Genomic DNA, 18,287 nt, shown 5'->3' on the forward strand with positions numbered 1-18,287 from the left:
TTTCAGAGTGTGGTATTTCATAGTTTGGATTGTGGGAATTGTTAGGAACTAGCTGTCACTGCAGCTAATTTACTGCTCAAAGTCCTTCTCTGCTGCTCTGTGCTCCTAGGCAACGCTCGCCATAAAACCCGGGATAATTTCAATGACAGCACCTTTTTGCTTTTGTTTTAAAACCACACAAAAAGGTATGTACTGGACCTTATCCAGATTCAGATTTACTGCAGGAGTGAAGGAAATGTTAACGTTCAGTGTTCCTCTCTGGAGTCACCTCGAAGTGGCCGCAGCCTTTCCCCTTGACATGTTCCTGAACCTCCTCTCACCGTCTCTATTTTGCCTCTCTGTTTTTCCTCCTGTCTCTTGCTTTCATGTGCACATATACAACACAGGCATGTCTAAGTGTCTTAGAGTGCCATGTCTAAAGAGTTCCAGCAGCTTGTTACCGAGGCTGTCAGAAAGTGCGGAGACCCACCGCAGAAGTGAGGATGTGTGTGAAATCCCGTGAGTCTGCAGCACAAGAAGCCTATTGCTGTTCTCACATGGACAGTTTATTTTTCTTCACATTACAGCTGTAACACAACAATTGATTTCCGTACGTCGTCTAAAATTACTTTCAGTTCAGAAACAACCCGAATATTTTTTTCTTAAAGTATGTGTAAAACTATGCAATTTTATTTTAAGAAATCTCAAAGGAATGCATGCAATGTCAACATTTTCTAGGCGTTTAGTCAAGCAGTTAAAGGCTTAATAACATATTTTAGAGCCAAAAACCTAAAATCTTTAAAGTATGACGCTGATACAATAGATTTTGCCTTTCAAGTGAATTTTATATTAAATTATAAGCACTTTTGAGTCATGTCCTTGTGTATTATTGATGACGTGCTACTTATTGGCAACAAACAAAATGTATGAAGTGCATCTTTTTTGCTGCAGGAAATGTGAGAAACAAGAAAAGTTTGGAAACGACTTCCAAACTGTGGAAGTAGTTTCCATTTGGAAACTAGGAAAGTTCCCACATTGTGTGGCATTTTCAGATATATTGAGAGAAAACTTACTAAAGATAGACAAAGAGTCGCTTGCTAGTCGCTGTCCTCAGAATAATGCATTTACAGCTACATCTCCTTTACTTTCATGACTAAAGTACAAATTGATTGTGTGATTATGTCTGTTTTATACATTCAGGGCTCATATACTAAAATTGAAACATCTCTCGACCCATCCTGCGACTCCAAACTCCTCACCGTAAGCATTTTTGGTGAGGAGTGACCATGGGCTGTCACCATAGCAACGGTGACAGCCTATCAGGTTCTTATAGCATGATAGCCTTGAGTTATCATCAACAAACCAATAATATGACATGGTTGCTTTTACTTAAAAGCCTAGAATTAATTCTGCTGCTGCTGAAATGATACTTGTTGAAGTCATAATGTTTTTTTTTTACATGTATTATATGTTATTTTGATACATTAATTTATACCAAAATATATAATAACCAACTGGTTCTTTTTGTGTAAGGCTTTAGCCAGAATCAGTTGGAACAGCTCACCGGGAAAGCCAGCTATGTCTTATGATACCCCCACTGATCCACGTTGATCAATTGATCTCCCATCCACAGGTGGGAGACGGAAGACATTTTCACAAAAGGAACCATGTCTCCCACCCTATTCATGATATTGTTGCAGAAGTAGTCTTTCAGTGACCAGCTGCTGCAAGTAGCATTACCATAGGTCCTTCCTAACAGCTGCTATAGGACTATAACTCCCCAAAACCCAAGTTCTTTACGTCCCTTTTTTTGCAAGACTCTACAGTCTCATAAAATTCTACATACCGTATTGTCCACACTATAAGGCGCGTCGGATTATAAGGCGCACCTTCAATGAATGGCCTATTTTAAAACTTTTTTCATATAAAAGGCGCACCGCATTATAAGCCGCATAGAATAGACGCTACAGTTAGGGTTGCCACACGTCCCGTATTGAACCTATATGGGACGCGATTTGTTCCGTACTCTACAAATGTGGATGTGTAATAATAAAGAAGTGGTCTCCGAGTACTTTATATAGTAGGCTGTCCCAGTCATTGTTTCACTCACGGTGTTGCGATATTGTGCCCAACTGCTTTCTGGGTAACACAGACCAACCGACACGCTGCCGCCGCAGTCTCTGTCTCTCTTCCCCGGCCCCCCAGGCTTTAAATGTATAGGGGCTGGTCCCTTGGTAACCCTAGTCGAAGCACCCTGAACGAATGTCTAAAGCCACTTTGTTGACATAAAGAATATCAACAAAACAGTCCGACTCCGGTCGGCGAGGAGAGCCTTCCGCGACGTGGACGGACGATGGTCACCCTTCTCCGTTCGCACACAGCATGTTTGTAGAAAACGTGGTGCTAAATGACCTGCAGACGACATGATTTTCAGGTCCGTAGCTAGATAGGTCAGTCAAACTTTATTAACAAACCAGCGTTCTGACAACTATCCCAGCATGCACAGTGCACTTCTTCTACGGCGGCTGCTTACTATAGTTGCTAGACCTGTTGTGGATCAATATTGGTCCATATGTAAGGCGCACTAGATTATAAGGCGCACTGTCGGCTTTTGAGGAAATTGAAGGTTTTTAGGTGCGCCTTATAGTGCGGAAAATACGGTAGTTTTTTTTTTCCCTTGCATCAACATGTAAAGCTATATTTATAGATAGATATTGGTAATTAGAAGATTGTGAAGCAGAGTTGGATATTTCAGAATGCTGAATTTTCTGTATTAATTTATCTTTAGTTATTCTATCAAAATTAACAGAAAAAAACACTTCTTGCATCAGGTTTATATTATAAATTTGATTCAGTATTTGAATTGCAAAAAATAAAGGAACATTTTGAAGTCATACTGATGTACTGAGATGCACCTGCATCGTGGAAAATCCCAGATATAATATCTCACTGCAACTGTGTCGGAATATCTTCATAAAATTAAGACTTGAGTCAAACATAAGACCCTGACCTATTTTTCTTATCATTATTATTATTTGCTCCACTTTTCTTCTTCAAAATATTGGAAAACTTTCTCATCCCATTAACTTGTCAAAATCACAGATACACAAACCTATTCTATAAACAATTTTAACATAAGTGATTATGTTTTTTGTTTTAGTTTTTTTTTCTTTCAAGACAACTTAAAACTCGTTCTTTCTTTTCTGTGAAAATTCAGAACAGTCGTAAAATACAGTCCCAGTCTCAAAAATTGATAAATCAAAATTGGCTGTTTCTAAAAGGTAAATAATGGGACACTGAACAGGAGCATGCCACTAAATCTAATACTGCAGTTCGTAGCTCGTGTTCTCTGCCACTGTGGTTTAGTTCAACAGAGATCTATCCGACTGTCAGGTTTTGGCTGGAGTTCAAGTAGGGCCTCCTTGGCACTGTGCATAACCTCTCACTCTGATTATTATTTTACTTCCTCACATTGTTATTTTATCAGACTAAGCTCCTGTCAGGCTACAGTCTGTTTATGGCTTGTGGTGCCAGCGTAAGCAGAAATGAAGACTCTGTGGCTCAGTACTCTGGATCGCCACAAAAAAAAAAAAAAAAAAAAGGACACCTCAATAAAAGCAGATCTCCTGGCTGCCCACAGTCATAAAGGAAAATAAACAAGATTAGGGCAGAATAATTATGCTGAGCTGCTTCCTGGTATTAAGCGAATGGCGGAACTTCTTCTATTGTGCAGGCACTTCTGTTTTTTTCTGAATAACCAGCAGGAAGAGTTTACAGTGATCACATTTAGAGTTTAGCACACTTATTACATAAAACGATGCTATTTTTGCTTCACTACACACATACCCTAAATGTGCTGTAGAATCTGCAATCCAACCCTGTTTTGATTTATAAAAACTAGATATGAGTTGATTCCGGCGCCTTGCTTTTATTGTGCTAGAGCAACAATATGTGGAAGAGGATATGTGGTTTACTTCTGCTGTCTACTCGCACATATCACTCATCAATATCTTAAAGACCTCTTTAAGAGTTTTGTGGCATTAGTGGTCTTTATTTGTAATAATCAGATCGGAAATGGGCAAAGATAAGAGGGTCTTGAATCAGACCCTATACAGCTGCGTTGAGAACTAGTACACTCTCCGAAATCCGATGCTCTGCTGTTGCTAAAGAAGTGGTAGTATGCATTTTAAAGGTAACTATCAGTTATGTCAACAAAAAATTTGACTTGGCGTCATAACCGTATCTGATGCCTTCAAAGTGGGCTCTGTCCTTTCGACCCTTTGCAGCTCGTCCATTTAGCATGTCATTACAGCAAGGCTTCTCCATGCCAGCCATTGATCCCATTGCGTAACCCATGCACAATTCCATAACGGACTATTATCTGTAATTTTCATAACCAAAACTAGACTGTTTTTACGGCACAACACGGTTTTATTTAGATTAGGAGCTCCAGAGGCCTTCCATCAAAATGTCTCACTTAAAAGTGGCTAAAATGAGAAGCTGTGAACTTTAAAAGTTGACTTGACACATCCCTCATGTACTCGGGCAATTCTGTTGCCAAGAAAAGCACTAAATGGTTGTTCTTGTCAGCATGAGCACCTGACAGATGGCCTTGGGCTCCTCCACAAGCCTTTCTACCATCCTCTGGCAGCAACACCATCATCAACAGCTTGTGATAGCTTAAACTCCTCCTGACCAACTATGCAGAAAATGTTTCCCCTGTTTTTCCTCAGCACATTTAGATATTATTAAAAAAATAAACAAAGTGAATCATTTATAAACTCGATTATGTACAAGAGAATGGATGCAGCCGATCTTAATTAAGCTAATCTGTAATTATATTCTTTCTCTGTATCAAAAGGAGATTGTCAGATCAACACTTTTTGATGATGATGGAGTTTAGCTTGAAGGTCCAACTTCTCTAAAAGCTAAAGTTTAAAGATGGGTTTAGTTGACAACCTTCTTCAGACTTTTGAAAGTGAACGTTCACTCAGCGATCTACCACCGTACTCGTACGGTGTGTTAAGGCTCGGTGTGTTTCGTAAAATAAATAAATAAATAAATATAATAAAAGTCTTTAGGAAATTAATAGTATGTGTTACTAACAACAGTGAAGGATCTCTAATATTCTGTTTTCAATTTTGTTTTTTGTAAATCATATTTTACTGTTTTAATCCAACTGCAGCAACATCTGTACATCTCTGATTGTTTTGCTTTTTGCAAATTGTCTGTGTGCATGTGCATGTGGTTCATACTTGTATCTCTATGGTAAACACATTTAATGTAATTATGAATCTTTTGCGGCTCTTAATAGCCCTTATTTGCTTTGGCAGCGTTTCTGCTAATCGCAACATCATCTCACTTTTAATGGCTTCATGTACAGCGTCTACAGAAACTCTCATAATGTGTTTATGTGACTGAGGTAATACTAGACTGAATCGTTTGGAGAGTTTTTTAGTCTATGGACTTTTCACAAAATGCTTTATGTACATTTGTAGTGATAAGATTTACTCTATTACCAAGTAAATGGGTGATTAAACACCTTTCTGAGGCAAATTGTAGCATCAGAGAGTATTTTTATTTATTTTTTAAAAATTTTATATAAATACAGTTTAGCTCCTTTCTGGGTTGTTTCAAAGTTGTGTGGGCTACTGACTGCATTCTAATTACTAAATTATACATTTGTTAGACCTTTTCCAAAAACCTATACAAATGAAAAAGATGATTTTCTGTAAGGCTCATTTTACCCATTGCAATTTTCTGCTGTTTTTCAGACACATCAGTTTTAATTGTCACCTTGGCCTTTAGCTGAGCTTCATCAGCTCCTTTTAAGTTGTAAGACTTAAACTATTACTTATGGTGACCCTGCAATGTAAACCACACTAAACACAACTACAAATTAGAAAACACAAGATTGACTAAGCACAAGTAATCTTAATATTGTTGTGTTTTCTTAATTTGCTTAGTTAATGTTGTGGTTCTTTTATATGCTGTGTAGTTATGTTTAATAATTTCTGGATGTGGTTTTCACTTCAGTGCCACCCTAATTACCAGTTATAATGACTACCAAATTGATATTTAGTTTACATATTTGACATTAATATTTAACTATCAAAAACTCAGTTTTATTGTTCATAAAACACAGATCTACAATGGGGACAAAAGAAGAGGGCTTTAACTTAAGGGGTTATTCAAGCTTAATGATTCTTAGTATACACACAGCAAAAAAGAGCAATTCATTGTGTAAAATTATGGAACAAGTTAAATGAGGAGCTTAAACAGTCAAAATTTAATACAATTTAAAAGGAAATATAAGGAGGTAATTTTCACAATACCGTATTTTCCAGACTATAAGGCGCACCTAAAAGCCTTAAATTTTCTCAAAAATTAGCAGTGCGCCTTATAATCCGGTGTGCCTTAAGTGTGCACTGAATCCCAAAATCTGTCCCTGACACAGAGATGTAAAGTATACAGTACATACGCTGGCAGTGATAAACCAATCAGAGGACATTACGTAATACGTAAAGTACGTACGCCAGCAGCAATAAACCAATCAGAGAATTGTTGTCCGTGTTCTGCAGCATACGCCTCCGGTAAAAACCAGACAGGTTTTGACACGGTGATGCGTTTGAAAACCAGGCAGGTTTTTACACGCATCACCGTCCCTGTTCATCTGCGACTCCATGCGCGCCCATCTCACTGCTATTGTGAAAAAGGAAGTGAAGCAAACTAATTCGGAGTTTACCGTCATTCCGGGAGGATCAACAAAAGAACTCCAACCGCTGGACATTGGTGTAAATAGGGCGTTCAAAAAGAAGTTATGAGCGGCGTGGGAGCGATGGATGACAGTCTGCGAACGCACGTTTACTGAGCCGGGCGAGTTACGCCACCATGTGTGAATGGACTGTGGATGCCTGGGCTAATGAATCTGCCTTAACTGATGTCCGAGCTTTCGCAAAGCTGGCATCATTGCTGAACAGCAACCTGGCAACGAGACTGACTCTGACAATGATGAGAGGAAACCTGGCATGTTTGATGGCAAAATTGCCCAGCTGTTCAATTCAGATACAGAAGAGGAGGACTTTGATGGATTTGTGGAAGAAGAATAAAAAACAACGTGAGTGTATCGTTACATAGTCGAATAAAGTTTAACTAAACTTACTGTTTTGTTTCCGTTACCTTTTTTGACCGTCTGTTTTAGCACGTGTTTTATAATCCGGTGCACCTTATGTATGGGTTAAATACAGAAATGGAGGCCATAATTGAGAGTGTGCCTTATAGTCTGGAAAATACGGTTTATAGAAATATGGCTGAGAGATGGCAGTAATGTGAATGTAAATCGAGGCTAACGCATATGAGTGGGTAAGGATGTATGGATTATTTAGACGTATGTAAACCCAGATGGAAAATTAATTAACCTATGTTCACTTTTTATTTTTATTTGATTTAATAATGAGGGTCCATCTGAAAAAAATGAGTTTATGGTGTAGGAGTTCATAAGTTTCTTACTTCTTTCTACCCCTTTTCGAGCATGTTAAGATTATTGTGGTTCAAAAAATATGTGTATTTTTCATTTCTTTTTCATGTATGTTATTTTATACTGCTATCATGTTCAAAATAAAATAAGTCGGGGAAAAAAAAGCAGAAGGATAGCAGCAGGTTTCAGCTACCAAAAGGCACATTCTGAAATGTTAAACCGTGTAATTTGGCAGGAAAAAGTCTTCTAGATGTTTTTGTTGTTGCTCAATGAAAAAGGAAACAACACAAAGAGTCCTGTCTCTCCATCAGCCACTTCATACTGTGGTCTTCAGAGAGATGTTGGAGCTATAATTATAATAAATTTGGACTCATTAATCACAGTACAAATATTTGCATACCTTTGGCATCTCTATCTCTCACTATATGTAGGTGTAATTTACCACAGTGGTTTTGTCACAAATGGCCTTTTAAATCAACAATTATTTTTCATAAGGCAACAATGTTAGGGGAAAAGGCTTGCAGTTTCTAAGCATGTGCGTATTTAATGGTAACTACATTTGGAAAACATTGTCAAAATTGCGGAAGCTAATTAAAATGTGCCCATATTTTCTTTAAGAGTTTTGTAATAATAAATATATACTAAAAGAGATGCATAATTACCTTACATAATTACATTTTCTTTAATGTGTTCAACTGTTCATAAGAAAAGTGGGGACACTGTTGGAGCGCCTCACAGAAAACTATAAAGTGCAAGTGAATACAGTGTCATGCTGTGCAAATAAAACGGTAATGAAAAGTCAAGTACTGAATTACTAACTAAGCAACATAACAGTACACATCTAAACTGGTATTAAGGAAATTTATTTGAGTTATTGCACATTTCCTTCTTTCTCAAAAAAGCACCACTAAGATGTTGAAGTGTACAATCTTACATCAGCGGGGGAAAAAAAACTGCAGTGAAATTCAGCTTCAGTTGATCTATGAGTCTACTGCTGCAGTACAAGTTTCTGCTATCTGTTTATTTTGTTTAGGGAAATTGATGTATTCTACAGATTACATTGTCCTGATTTGTTCACTAACTGTGTTATGGAAAAGAATAGAAGTCAGAATTTAGCATACACCCAGCAGCTGCTTCATTCCTATGGGTATAATTTTAGGGCAATCTAAATCCTAATGTACGATTTACCAGCTGCAGTTGTACATGATGTCATTAATTGATCTACTCTAAGATAACATGGCAGACTCTGAGTACTATAGTTTGTGTTTCCCAGCAAGCCTTTATCTTCATACGGTGTAGACAAAATCAATATCTCTGCAGCTGTGTGGCACTTGTTGCCTGATCATGTTTCATTCACCGTTTGCTCAGTGTGAACTGTGAAGGGCCTGTCTGTTAATGAGCAACACCACAGCATCGAATTTTGAAAGACAGCCGGAGGCTTTACTTCAAAACATTAATTAACAGGCAATTAAGGAATTAATCAGTACTGGCATCGACATAATGTCACTGCTTTTACTCTCCCTAAATCTCTGGGACTCAGAGATTAAAGGCTCACATAGACTTTGTTGCATAAATCACAAGTTCAAGTTGAACTTGTGATTTATGCAACTGTGTGCTTTTGGATCAGGCAACAGAAAATGGTTATCATTTACAAACCAGTCCTCTTTGTTTGCCTTTAGTGGTCTTGCTTCTAGGATTTCCAAAATTGGTACAGCGCAGAAAATTAAAACTGACCGTCTAGTCTAATGCTGTGCTGAAATGCAATGTACAAAATTATGTTGCACATTTTCTCAGTCATGTACAGTAAGCTCAAAAAAGTTATTCAGCTGTTCCAGAAAGAGCACCTGCCCTCTTAAATGTTTGAGACCTCAAACCTTTTGTTTCAGACCTCATGGTCTGAAATTTTGGCAAAACTTCATCATTATTTGCCTTTGAAGATGAAATGAATAACAGCTCGTCACTTTCCATACAAATATTGCTTAGATCCAGAGAAATCTAGCTTATCATGATATTCTAGTACTTAATTTGACATTGTGTTATATTAAGGTTCAAACTGAATTGTATGCAAGTGAATTTCAATCTGTGTATATAAATGAAGACTAAATGAAGCTGTTTCTTTTCATTCTTAAGTTATTGTTCATAAAAATAAAAATAAAATCCACATAAGACTTTCATGGGTGATTAATTTGAGTTGACTTAGTTTATTTTTCACAGCAGAGTGACTGTCCAAACCTCATGGTAGAAAATGCCTGGAATTTTGCAAAAAATCATGTTGATTTTTCCTTTTTTTATTTCAAATTGTTAACCAGATCATTGTAGCAATGTGACCACAAAGCACTTTTAGTAGCGATGAATGTTGATATAAAATTGATATAAATTGCACACAGATCTGTAAAAAGCTAAAATTTTGGTCAAAAAAGACTAAAGCTCTAACTTTAGTCTCATAGAGACTTTAGCTGTAGTAAATTGGGGTTGCAGAAAACCCCCAATTTACTTCAGCTGATTTCAATGTCCTGTTCTTCATCGCTCTCACAATCGTCAGCAGAATCAGATCTGTTGTTGTATCAACCTTGCAGACCACTCAGATCTTTTGTTTCAAATCTGCTCTGCATCCACAGAATCAGAACCAAACGTGAAGAAGCAGCATTCAGAGTTTATGCACCACAAATCTGGAACAAACTTCCAGGAAACTGCAGAAACACTGAGTTCATTTAAATCAAGGCTATTTGCTTATTTACTAATTTGCTTACAGTTGCCTTTGATTAAAAGTAGCTGAAAAACAGATTAATTTTGCTGATGGTATTTGACTAAATGAAATGTTTATTTCCTGTTCCCGTTGTAGTTGGTTACTGTTATGTTTTTTAAAGCACTTTGAACTGCCTTGTTGCTGAAATATGCTATACAAATAAACTGAACTTGATTTTTGTATACAGCTCTACCTGAAATGACACATTACAGAAATGAGAAAATGGTGACCAGCGTATTCATAGTGCATCCCAAATGTCTATATCACTACACATCGATTGCTCAAAATAGAAATGGAAATCCGCTGAGTTGCCACCACCTGCCCCAATCACCCAATTTAGACAGATTTTTGGAGTCGACTTGGACTGTTCAGTCCACCATGGTGGGACACCGTGCCTCTACAAGAGAGAATGCTTATGGGTTGCAGCAGAGTAAATAAGTATTGATCTCCTTGTAACTGAGCCTGCTACACCTATATGTACCTGAGAGTTAAACTTTCTGTACAATGCTTGACTTAAGGCACAGGAGTAAAAGACCTCACAATGATGTTAGAGCAGCTGCAGCTAGTCGCCCACATGATGGGAATGTTAATATCAACCAGCACGTTTTTCCTGAAAATGCATCCCTATTTTTCTTTAGAGTTGTCAGCTTTGTTTTGTTTCCTGAGCTGTGGAGATGTAACATTTTGTTCTTCAATATTTTACCACTTTTATTTGATTTTGTGTTACAACATAAAAAAGTAATACAAAGAAAGTAAATATGAGCAAAAGAAATATTTCCTTCTTTCTGTGTTAGTATAATCAAATTATTTGACCTTTGTTGGATCTGAATATTTCTGGATTCAGTAGACGCTTTTTTGCAGTTGTTTAAATGACAAAATAAAGAGATCGCCCCCTGCTGTATATGGATGTTTTTATAAAGTCGGCAGATAAAAATAATAAATATGTCACGGACGATGTTCAATGAAAAAAAACGATATGCTGCTAATGCATTTTTTCTTGTATTTGTAATTTCTCTCTTTTTAACATGCCAAGTTGAAAACAAAAAATGTGTTTCAGTACCTTCTAAGCTCTTATCTTCACCCACACACATTTTGCCCCTCTATACCAATTAGGAGATGCTCAGAATTCATTAAAAACATGTTGCTTTATCATATCCTCCATAAAATTTACTTTGTAGAAGTTTAAAGTAGGCTTTGTTCTCTTAAGAGGCTTATAAGCTCATCTATCATAAATGTTCCTCTCTTTCATGTACATTGTTTTCTTTTTTGCGGTTCTGTATTTTTATTTTTTTTTTCTCTTTTGGCTACAACACTTCTATTTAGCCTTGCGATTCAGTGCATGCATGCAGTGTGTGTTTGTGTAGATATCCTGCATGCAATGTACAGTATGCCTCTGAGCATGCTTGCGCACAGCAAAGCAAATGGTACATATGTGAAATGATGGAGCATTCTGTCTGCATTTGAGCATGAATCATGATGTGTCTCCAACATGGACAGCAGGGGTGTCCCTTGATAAATGTAGCAGTTTGTGTTCAGTGTCCCAAACGGTGCTGGCTGCTGGGGTTATTTAACAGCTCTGCGGGAGGTCCGAGGGTCTCGGCGCAGGTGTTGCTCTTACCTTCAAATGCTTGTCTGTGAGATACTATACTCTGCGAGAGCCATTTTCATTTTAATCAGCATGGGGCTGCTGGAGTCAGAAATCAATGTACGATGGTGTTGATAGCACTGTGGATGGACCGCAGGAAGATTCAGGAGGTTTTGCTTCTTCTCAGTTTGAGACCGTGTTCTTAGTTGATAATTGATGAATCGGTATTTTAAAAGCATACTAGAAAAACATGATTATATTTCAAATTTAGTACAACCTATGGGGATTGTAATAATTTCTTTTTTAAAATGTATAAAATATGACTTTTGAAACCTTTACTGCAATGCTGAGCACACCATTGAATGTGCATTTAATTTCTTAAATTTAGGCATAGGCTGGGTGCCAGAATCCCTGTCATTCTGAGTTTCTATGCCATGGACAAATCCATCAGAGAACTGTGTATGAAGCTAACGGGGGCACTAACTCAGTTGTACTTAACATAGAAAGTATCCCCTGTCTCCTGGTTTTGTTCTTTTGCTTGATGTAATCAGCTTGGCTTCCCAACTGTTATGATAAACTGAATACATTGTGTTTTTATTGGATTGTTTAAAATCCAAATCAAATCCGTTTTGTGATTCTATTGTCCTGACTTTAGGAAGAAGAAAAAAATTTGGATAGTATATGTGACTATTCAGTGATGTTGGACCTTCTATCTTCTTGCAGATAGAGAAGGTCCTCGGTTCTAATACTGGCCTCTTTCTGCTTAAAGTTTGCATGTTCTTTAAACATGTGACGGTTGGTAAACCTCTCTATGTTGACCTGTAATGGGTTGGCAATCTGTCGAGAGTATTCCTTTCTCTAGCCCAACTAACAATTATGCATGGATAAGCTGACGGTGGATGGATGGATAGAATCTGGATCTGTTGTAGTACCTTCAGATGACATTATAACTTGCCCTATATGAAGAAACTAAAATAAGCTGAGTTGCTATGAAGGTTCTTGTGAAGTAATTTTTCCTTTTCATTGAATACATTTATTCAGATGAAAGGTCGGATGAAAAAAATAAAAGTTCAGAAACAAGACTCAATGATAGCAAGGAATGATTAATTTATTATGAATTGCTTCTCATCAAAAACTCTTTAACCATCTTTACAAGCTGTGCCATTAAGTGGGCACTAGATGCTTTCACATTCATTTTAACGTAACAATCTTTCCCTTTCAAATTAATCTGTGGTCAAGTTGCGTAAACCACAGAGATCATATCTAACAAATAAAAGGGTTAAATCGACATGTGTTGCTGGTAACAAACAGCCTCTGACATCAACAAGCCTTTTTATCAGGCCTCTGTGCTGTTTCTGTGGTGAAGGAGGAACCGCTCAGTAAAGGGCAGGGAGCCATTACGGTGTGTTTAATCAGTGCATGCCAATAATTAGAGTACTTCAAGCCTTTTCAGACTCCTCTGTTCAACCTCTGCATCTGTTGGTCTTACAGCAGCGGTATGAAATTATTTGAGTGCGGAAGTCAAAGTAAGCGATGCATTCAGGTCAAACAAATTGTTTCCCATCGTATTTTCCATTTGTCAAGACCTGGTTTGACAAATAACATCTATGTCTTCAGCTTATTTTGTCATGTGTGCAATGGAATTGTATTTAATAAAAAGAAAACATTTATCCTTAACATGTATGAAGCGTAATTTTTTTCAGGTTTATCTGCATCTCTCACTTAGCCAGGTTTTGTAATTTTTGCCTAGTATAGTGCACCAATGTTACAATTGGTTTTGTCTTGAAGTATTTTTAAAGTTATAACTAGTCCCATTTTGTTAGTGTTAAAAAATGCTTCACATCATGTGATGGCATAGTTTTCTTGGAAAACTGTTGCTGTGGTATTTTAACGAGAAAACAGTTTTTGGTCTGTAGAAAAACGTCGGCATGATTCATTTGTCAGTGAATTAAAAAGATGTCTATGGTGTCCATACACCCAATGTTAAATAAGTTACAGTATCAACGCTGAGATTTTTGCAGACAGTAGGCAAACGTGTAAAAACATAAATCCTGTGTATGGGGGAAGTTACTGTGCAATGTACTACATATCATGAAAAACAAGCAATGAATGTACTTCCTGTTCAATTTACTCTTGTAAAATCTTGATGATGTTGTTATAATAATTATATAAAGAAATACAGTACAATATAGTGTACATGCAGTTTGTTTCAAATTACATGTAAATAGATTGAGAAAAGTTAGACAAACATCTTTGGTCAACATGCAAGTTGTAGTGTAGTCCTACAGCCTCACCTGCTGGACATTAATAGCATTGTCAGCTATACTCATGTATTTTTCTCCTTTTTATCTTTCTTTTTCCCTCTGTCCTTTTCCCTTTTAATTCCTATATCCCACATCTTATTCCCTTCCACTCCTTCCCCTTATTTCCTTGTTTCTTCGTCTCTTTCTTCAGAATATGCAAGAACATAACAATGAGCTCCAACATCACGGACCCTGGTCTCATCTTGACTGCCGACACATCGCCGCGAACAGCCGGAGCCTACTCTCAATCCAGTGCGCATCACAAGAACCTTAATTTCACTCCTCAACCTGAGAATGAAACACCCCGTGACCCTCTTGGTGGTCATCCTGTGTGGCAAGTTGTCCTCATTGTTTTACTGACAGGCTCGCTGTCGCTGGTCACCATCGTTGGCAACATTCTGGTAGTGGTCTCCTTCAAGGTCAATCGCCAGCTGAAGACAGTCAACAACTATTTTCTACTGAGTTTGGCCGTAGCTGACCTCATAATAGGCGTAATCTCCATGAATCTCTACACAGCTTACCTTATAATGGACTACTGGGCCCTAGGCACATGGGCCTGTGACCTTTGGCTGACTATTGACTATGTTGCAAGCAACGCATCAGTTATGAACCTTCTGGTCATTAGCTTTGATCGCTACTTTTCTATAACCAGACCTTTGACCTACCGGGCCAAACGGACCACAAAGAGAGCTGGCGTCATGATTGGCCTAGCCTGGCTTGTTTCTCTTGTCCTGTGGGCTCCAGCCATACTGCTGTGGCAGTATTTTGTAGGTCAAAGGACGGTACCCCAAAACCAATGCTATATCCAGTTCCTTACAGAGCCAATCACAACCTTCTGCACAGCAATGGCAGCTTTCTATCTACCTGTGACAATAATGAGTATTTTATACTGGCGCATCTATAAGGAAACCCAAAACCGTTCAAAAGAGTTGGCGGGACTGCAAGGTTCAGAAGGTCGTGGAGGGCCAGGGGGAAGAGCAGGAAATAATAAACGAGGTCAGAGAGCTCGCTTTGTACATCAAACTGGAAGTTCTAGGAGCTGTGGTAGCTATGAGTTGAATAGGATGCCTAAGAAAAAGAGCACATGTCAGGAGCTGGTGGGGCGATTCCACTGCTGGCCAGGTGTTCGTTCTTGGAGACCTGGAAGTATCAGGCATGGGGATCGTGATCCGGACCAGAGCAGCAGTGACAGCTGGAACAATAATGATGCAGCGGCCTCTTTGGACCATTCTGGGTCCTCAGAGGATGAGGACTGTGGGGGAAGAGAGATGATTTCTCAAAGTCATGCTATTTTTTCGATTGTCCTCAGCCTCCCTGGCATTAAGGCTGCAGTCAACTCTCAGCTTACCTCTTGTGAGGATTTGGATGTGGCCTCAGAAGAGGATCCACTGAGGGGAGACAGTTTATCAACAGTCACCACTACCACAACTGCTCCCATTACACCTGAGGGAACAAACAATACAGAAAATAGCTACCACCAACGCTTCAGTTCACGCAAGACACGGTCAATGTCCACCATTCAGGCCAAGTCTCACCAAGGGTTTCTGGATGATACCCCATCAACGACTGCCACTGATGGCTCTACTACCTGCACGACCACCAAGTCCTCCTCTGTCCCCCTTTCTTTTAAAGAAGCTGCTATGGCAAAGCGCTTTGCCACACGAACCCGGACTCAGATCACAAAGAGGAAACGGATGTCTTTAGTGAAGGAGAAGAAAGCAGCTCAAACACTCAGCGCCATCCTCTTAGCTTTCATCATCACCTGGACACCGTACAACATCATGGTGTTAATCACAACCTTTTGTAAAGTTTGCATCCCGCAGACCCTGTGGGCAGTGGGCTACTGGCTGTGCTATGTAAACAGCACAGTCAACCCCATGTGCTATGCGCTTTGCAACAAGACTTTCCGAACAACCTTTAAGATGATACTGCTGTGCCGCTGGGATCAGAAGAAAAGGCGAAAGCTGCAGTTTCAACAGAGGCAATCAGTGGTCTTCCACAGGGGCATTCCCAGGGAGTCTACGTAAAATAACTGAGTAATGAGTCGGTTGTTGACAGTTTCAACATTCAACAAAGGACAATGGAAATACAGGTTTCTTGGCCTAAAAATCCACACTGTCCTTGTCAGCTGTTATGTAAAATACAGCAACACTACATGGTGGTCTTGTGATGTGTGTTTATGTTGGAGCATCAATGTACTTTGGCAAACGGGTGCCAGCGGGAAGTTTTGCCTGAGGCGAGGTCCACAGATGAAAGTTTTGTCTTTCTTATGAAAGAATTCTTTACCATTTCACTCTAGTGCTTCTGGCAGAAGATGACGAGGAAATTATCACAAAGGGCTTTTAAAAGGCATTGCAGGACAAATATGGAAGTGCAATTGACAAAACGTAAGCATGTCCATGTAAGGGATTTACATTTCTTACAACTTCCCTCTGTGGGTAGCTAGAACTGTAATGTGTAGACTGGTTTTACATTTCAAACAAAACTGTATGTCTATAATACGTTCCTGAAAGCCACAGTAAAAAGGAGTCTTGTGTTCACTGGCTTCTACATTTTACTAGTTTGCAGTGACTTCTTAAATGGCATGTGTTTTTTAGCAAAACTTCTGTGGATTATATTTCTACATCGATTTAGCTTTCTTGTGTATCATGAAATATAAAAGTTCTTAAAATGTGTCCTTACTCTCACTCATCAGAGAACTGCTTTTTTTTTTTTTCTTTGCCTTTTGTGATTTTCATCTTTGGTTTTCTAGGTACTCCAGAGATTTTGAGCCAGTTTAAAAATGATACATTTGATGAAGTGAGTTGTGAATATATTGTGGCACCACAGTGAAATGCTGTTGTGTTCAATGTGATTGTTGTGTTTTTCTATGGTGAACACAATGGGTACTTTGGTTGTGTTTTCTGTGCTTGCAGTTTCCTGTCAAAAGCAATGACTGTACAATGATGAAAAGGTTCTGTGTACATTTCTGACCTAGTATACTGAGACAAATGCACACAAAGATGTACATTTGATTTGCGCTGGCTTGGTTTCTAACTTTGAAACTTCTAGTCATGAAAGCAGCAATTGCGCCCTCTGGAGGGATATCTGATTGCTACAATGCAATTTTAACATTTACATAATAGGTTCTAAATTGGGACTAAAGAGGAATATATTTCCAAATGTTGAGTAACTCCAAATAGATTATCCATGCACACTCATGGTATAACTATGATTTTACTTTCATGTGTTGAGTTTCTTCAAAGTATTATAAAGCCATGTCACATGATTTGTACATAAAGTTGAAACCTTTTTATAGTATACAGAGAAATATCAAACACAAAAACTAAAATGAAAAATTAATTTGGTGTTTTTTTGCAATGCACATTAGTTTTTTTGAGGGGGTGGGGGGGTTAAACTGCAGAAACATTTCTAATGATGTGCAAAAGATAGTGAAGGTAAAAGGTAATCTGTAATATAACGGGTGTCATGAAGATAAATAAATTATTATGGTGAATGTAGTGTTCATCTTTGTTTTTGAATTATGTGCAAATTGGATGTCCAAATAAGACACCAACTGCCAACCGTAGGTATTTAGCTTGCTTTGAACTTAATGTGCTTCAGTGTCATCATCAAAATATATTTTTTTCTCTCTCTTAAATTTATTTATGTTCAAGTATGCCTATCATTATATTTTAAATAAAATGTTAAAACATGTTTTTGTGTTCATATTTGTGTGGTTTTCCTTAATATTTTTGATTTTACTTTCCCTTCAAATACACAGAAATGTTTAAATTATTAGTGTCCTCTGAGAGCATGACCTCATAATTGTTATGACTTCATGGGGGAAAACTTAGACCATTGTTTTGATAATGGAGTTCAATCTTATAGATCATCAAAAATAAAAGTAATTCATTAAATTCTTCTTATAGCATTTTTTTCAAAGTACTAATTGAAATAATGTTAATTAGTGCATACAGATTTATAAGATTATCAGCACCTTCTTTAATACATGATAAATGATTGAAAAGATGGCCTTAAAAGTGGCAACAGGCCAAAAGTGGAAAGAAAAAAAACGAGTTGTGATAGTTTTGGACTGTGCAATCACTTTTCTTCTATACGATTCCTATGCCAGCTATAAGCTTTCCAACTCCTCAACAAATATTAACTGAATAAACACTGTTGTTCTCTTATACATTCATATAGTTTTATTTGGCT

The 18,287-nt window shown here is 37.9% G+C and overlaps 1 protein-coding gene across 4 annotated transcripts in view; it reads left to right on the forward strand.

Annotated features, from left to right (window-relative positions):
* The window catches only part of chrm3a (cholinergic receptor, muscarinic 3a), an 87,459-nt gene extending 69,690 nt beyond the window's left edge, over positions 1-17,769 (forward strand). For 3 of the 4 annotated variants that reach the window (XM_017308760.1, XM_008429242.2, XM_008429243.2), the window contains one exon: positions 14,242-17,769. In XM_017308760.1, coding sequence (XP_017164249.1) covers positions 14,261-16,117 — 1,857 coding nt within the window. In that variant the 5' untranslated portion in view covers positions 14,242-14,260 and the 3' untranslated portion in view covers positions 16,118-17,769. Of the gene's footprint in view, positions 1-6,610; positions 7,097-14,241 lie in introns of those variants that run through there. The other variant, XM_008429244.2, reaches the window with a different exon arrangement.
* The last annotated feature ends 518 nt before the right edge of the window (positions 17,770-18,287 follow it).

This window comes from Poecilia reticulata, linkage group LG15, assembly GCF_000633615.1.
Source record: "Poecilia reticulata strain Guanapo linkage group LG15, Guppy_female_1.0+MT, whole genome shotgun sequence".
Taxonomy (NCBI): Eukaryota; Metazoa; Chordata; class Actinopteri; order Cyprinodontiformes; family Poeciliidae; genus Poecilia; species Poecilia reticulata.